The 4,191-nt window shown below is 43.0% G+C and overlaps 1 protein-coding gene across 2 annotated transcripts; it reads right to left on the bottom strand.

The window, feature by feature from the left end:
* Positions 1-384: 384 nt before the first annotated feature.
* Positions 385-3,644, bottom strand: LOC125550744 (PRKR-interacting protein 1 homolog). Of its 2 annotated transcripts, none has more exons than XM_048713824.1 (3): positions 3,395-3,644; positions 2,336-2,646; positions 385-1,029 (listed from the first exon to the last, which is right to left on the bottom strand). In XM_048713824.1, the coding sequence occupies exons 2-3, from the start codon at positions 2,618-2,620 to the stop codon at positions 721-723; spliced, it is 594 nt and encodes a 197-aa protein (XP_048569781.1). In that variant the 5' UTR covers positions 2,621-2,646; positions 3,395-3,644; the 3' UTR covers positions 385-720. The 2 variants fall into 2 exon arrangements, with proteins under 2 accessions (XP_048569781.1, XP_048569782.1); XM_048713825.1 differs by having other exon boundaries at positions 2,336-2,650; positions 3,395-3,642.
* Between the last annotated feature and the right edge of the window lie 547 nt (positions 3,645-4,191).

Here is a 4,191-nt window from a genome sequence, read left to right as displayed (position 1 = left end):
CTCATTATTTATTTTTTGGAGAAAAAGTTCTGTCATTTGAGGTAATTGGGTGAAGTAAAAACTGACACATATGTTCTTCAGATGCTAATAACCTTCAAAGATAACCAAGATGGGAGGTTTCCATTACAACACCAAGCAAGTTAAATAATAACCAACATGTTGACCAAAGCACGGCAAGAAACGAGAGTATTTCTTCTGCTTACATAAAATCTGAGTCAAAATAAGCGAAACCCACCAAAGTCACAGTTGGTGCAATTCATCTGATGCTCACAGGATTGAGTTGTGATTCCAAAAAGAAACATAAGGTGAGAGAAAGAAACATTAGGCAATCAAGTTCATACAATATGTTTCAGAGACTAACTACAAAAAAAGAAACATTAGGTGTTGACGAAAAAGAGCCTCAACACTAAGTTTCATGCATGGCCATGTCATCAGGAAAAGGTACATAATATTGCATAACGAGAAACCAATGCGCCGTCCCCATCTACCGTCCAGGAGAATGAGCACCCACTGGCATCCGTTTGCCATCTTACAGCAGACAAGCGTTTCCAAAACAAACTAACAGGGCGCCCAATGCACCCAATCTAGCATGTATGTTTCCGAGTCTATCACTACAAAAACAAGCACCCGATGTCAGTTCATGCCCCCCGTCTTACTTAAATCCCTACTAGTGATGAAAAGTAATATCCATGAATGGTGGTCTACAGTATAATAACAACTTCATTTGCATTGCTTAAACTTGTCGTCGCCCTCGTAATCCGAACCCTCATCGTCATCGTCTGACTCCTCCACCTGCTTAGGCACTGCTTCGCTATTGGGTTCCTCGCCACCGCCGCTTGGTTTGGCCCGCTTTTCATTCTTACGCTGCTTCTTCTTTTGGCGCTTCAGGCGCTTCTTGGATGTACGCTCCTCGGCTGCTTTTAGCCTTTCCTCCCTCCGCAGATTGAACTCGGCGACCTGCTTCCTCTTTTCGTAATCAGTCTCCATCCTCGTTATTCGGTCCTGTTCCCTTCTCCTCATTTGCCGATACTGTCAAAACAAGAGTGCTTACAATTAGTTAAACAATCAGATTATTAACCACCAGTGTGTTTCCATTCAAGTTCTCAAAACTATCCATGTCATGAAACTTGAGAAAACTGGAGCTAGCTAGATTTGTACATACAAAAAACTAGTAAATTAGTTGAGAACACATCAAGAAAAAGTTTGCTCTAGCTCTGTGAATGCTGGAACAGGAGGAACCAAATACAAACATCATGATTTTCCGCTGCTATCATGTTACCCAAGAATACTGGTGAAGAAACATGATGGACAAAATATGACTTGAATTTATTATTATCACAATTCTCAAAGAAAGCAGAATTTGAATTAACTTGTGTACAGTCTCAGCAACACAATCTCCACTATGATAACCTTTGTCCCACCCAGTTACTGACGGTGATTGTATGCATCAATCTGAACCCACACACAAGTCAATAGCAGTTCTAAAGTTAAGCTAGGATCGTGCCCACAAGCCAACAGCAGTACTTCATTTTAATAACTCAAATGAAGAGTTATGAGTGGCAAAACACTAAATCTTCTCCTGGTAGGCTGATAGCAATTTGATCTGGCCTCAGTTCTATTGCAGCACTCATAAGCCACTGGAACTTCTGATTATCATGTGATGGTGCCTATGATCGCAGCTAAGCCACAAATACAAAGATCTTGTATCTGATCCCTTCTCTTATATCACATCATAACTTAATAGACCTTCACATTTTATCAAACAGTGGTCATTCGTCAGCCTTTTAACCTCCCATTTGATTAAGTGATGCAGCAAAACATATTCTTTTCATTTATATTCAATGATGCTACCTTAATATCCACAGCAACTTGCGTTCTAGAGATTCATGAATCGAGCAAATTTTAAACGTCTTATTGTTTTGGTATAGTCAACTGCATAACAGCATACACAAAATTTACTCAAGTGTTTTCTACTGTCAGTATTCTTAAGAACATCGACAGGTAAAGGGACTTCTGTAAATGCATTTTTTAACGCAAGCACAATGTGTTTTCTTCCTATATAGACACCAGAACTATTTAGAATCAATAATTCATGTTCAGATGAACCATAGACCCAAAATTTCCTTTAAGACAAAGTTCAATAAAATGGCAACTTCACCAAAACATTGAACCATCTACTCAAGTGCTAATTGACAAATAAATCTCATCATAGCCATAATGTAGAGTTATGTGTGAGTCCTATCCGCATAATAAGGAAAAGAAAAAAATGGTTCACCCTGACACTCATTTTAGCTGAATTCTCCACTTGTACGAGGGTGGGAGAGAGAAAGAGTACCTGGTGGAAGTCGCCAGAGCCAGAACCAGCAGAGGACCCAGAGGTGTTGCTGGCACGGACAGGGACATTGTCCATGATGCGCTTCAGCTTCACCTCTATGTCCTCCACATCCTCCCGTAGCTTGACCCCTCCCGAGCTCTTTCCTCCACCCTCCACCAGCACCAGCTGCTTTCCACTGTCACCAACAGCAGCCTTTGCCACTAGTTCACCACCAGAAGCCCTTGCCGGTGGTGGTGCCATTGGGACTAGCTGCTGCATATTGCCATCCTTACCAGGATCTGACATTGTTGATACTAGCTCCACCTGTGGATCTGCCTAGATAGAACAGAGTGTTAAAGCATGAGCTAAGGATAGGAATTTTCACTTCAAAGTTTATGTGGGACATGTTCTTTTATGCAATTGAAATTCCTAGTTGTCTTTGGGGGCTACAGAAGATAACAGATGCCATAATGGACCTGGAAATAGCAAGAATAGATTGATGACTGGGAGGGAGCAATGTACTGAACATAACAAAATCTAAGTATCAAATGAGTGTACAGTAACAACTAATACGTTTCCATCCTCCAACCTCGTGAAAAATGGAATAATTTGTTCTGGCTAGTACAGCCAGCAAATACACATTAAGACATGGACCATGTCCAACGCAGATGAAGCAGGTACCCTCTCCTAATGTACCTAAGATGTGACCCTACCTATCTGTCCTCTGAGCCTTGTTACATCTGGACTAGAAGTAAACTATATGTGGCAATGAAATTCAAGATCCCTGGTTTGTACTAATTTATAACTGCAATTGCATCCAGCAAGCACAAGATTTGCAGCGTGGTGCACAATTAGAGAGGAGAGGCATCACATTAACCAGGCAAAGCATCCCTAATTCAACTTGATTCAAGTTCACATGCTGGCTAAATGAGAAGCGCAAGGCCTGAGGGATTCCTAAACTACTTATTCAGAAAGAAAACGAGCTTCTATCAGAGCAGTCAGGTCAGGCCGCCACCACCTGAGGGATGGCCTGAAGCAACCCGGAGAGAAAAGAATCGTAGAGTGTTAGGGCTTTCGTACCGCCGAGAAGATAAATCAGGCTGAATGGATCCCCTGCCCAGTCCAGTGCAGCTGAGCAGAGAGAGGCGCGGCCCCTGGGAGGAGGAGGCTGCAGCTGGTCACCGCCGCGGACGGGATGGGATCGATGAGCTCAAGATGTGGACGCGGTGGGGAACGCGGCGGAGGCCCGCCGGTGGGGGCGTGGAGGAGGGCGACGGGCGGCGGCTGGTTGGAGGACGACGGATAGGAGGACCCAACCAACAGGAAAGAGGAGGCAGGGGCGGAGAGCCAGGATCAAAGCCAAATGGGCCGGGACGTTTACAATTGGGCCGTGCCAGGGCACGAGTGCCCGTTTCTGCCAAATGACGCACACTCCTCCCCTCTTCACATTTGGGCTCGGCCCAGTTACTTCTTTATCTCCTCTTCCAGACCCCCCGCGCCAGCTAACTCGTAGACAATAGATGCTATATGGCCCGGCCCATGTAGGTTTCTTTACACCGGTTTCAGGAACCTTCTAGAAGGTTTCACCCTTTTTTAGGCGGTTTTCTCTGGGTTTTTCAGGTTGGGTTTTGTTTTTACTTTTCAAATACATGAACTTTTCTAAAATTTGTGAACATTTTTTAAATTATTTTTTTTTTCAAATTCATGAACTTTTTCCCAATTCATGAATTTTTTTCAAATCCAAGAAGTTTTTCCAATTCACGATTTTTTTTAAAAAATGGCGAATCTTTCCCAAATCCACATTTTTTTTCAAATTCATGATTTTTAAAATTTGTGAACCTTTTCCCAAATCAAGGAATTCGGGTGTGTTGGGTCGG

This window comes from Triticum urartu, chromosome 4 (assembly GCF_003073215.2).
Source record: "Triticum urartu cultivar G1812 chromosome 4, Tu2.1, whole genome shotgun sequence".
In the NCBI taxonomy this organism is placed as follows: Eukaryota; Viridiplantae; Streptophyta; class Magnoliopsida; order Poales; family Poaceae; genus Triticum; species Triticum urartu.
This window is presented reverse-complemented; position numbering and strand designations above follow the sequence as displayed.

What these genes read in the sequence shown, in the direction of transcription:
- LOC125550744 (XM_048713824.1), bottom strand. Translation starts at nt 2,620, where the DNA reads ATGTCAGATCCTGGTAAGGATGGCAATATGCAGCAGCTAGTCCCAATG. An exon ending in GCTCTGGCGACTTCCACCAG is followed by an intron (nt 1,030 to 2,335) that starts GTACTCTTTCTC and finishes TTGTTTTGACAG; the next exon opens with TATCGGCAAATGAGGAGAAG.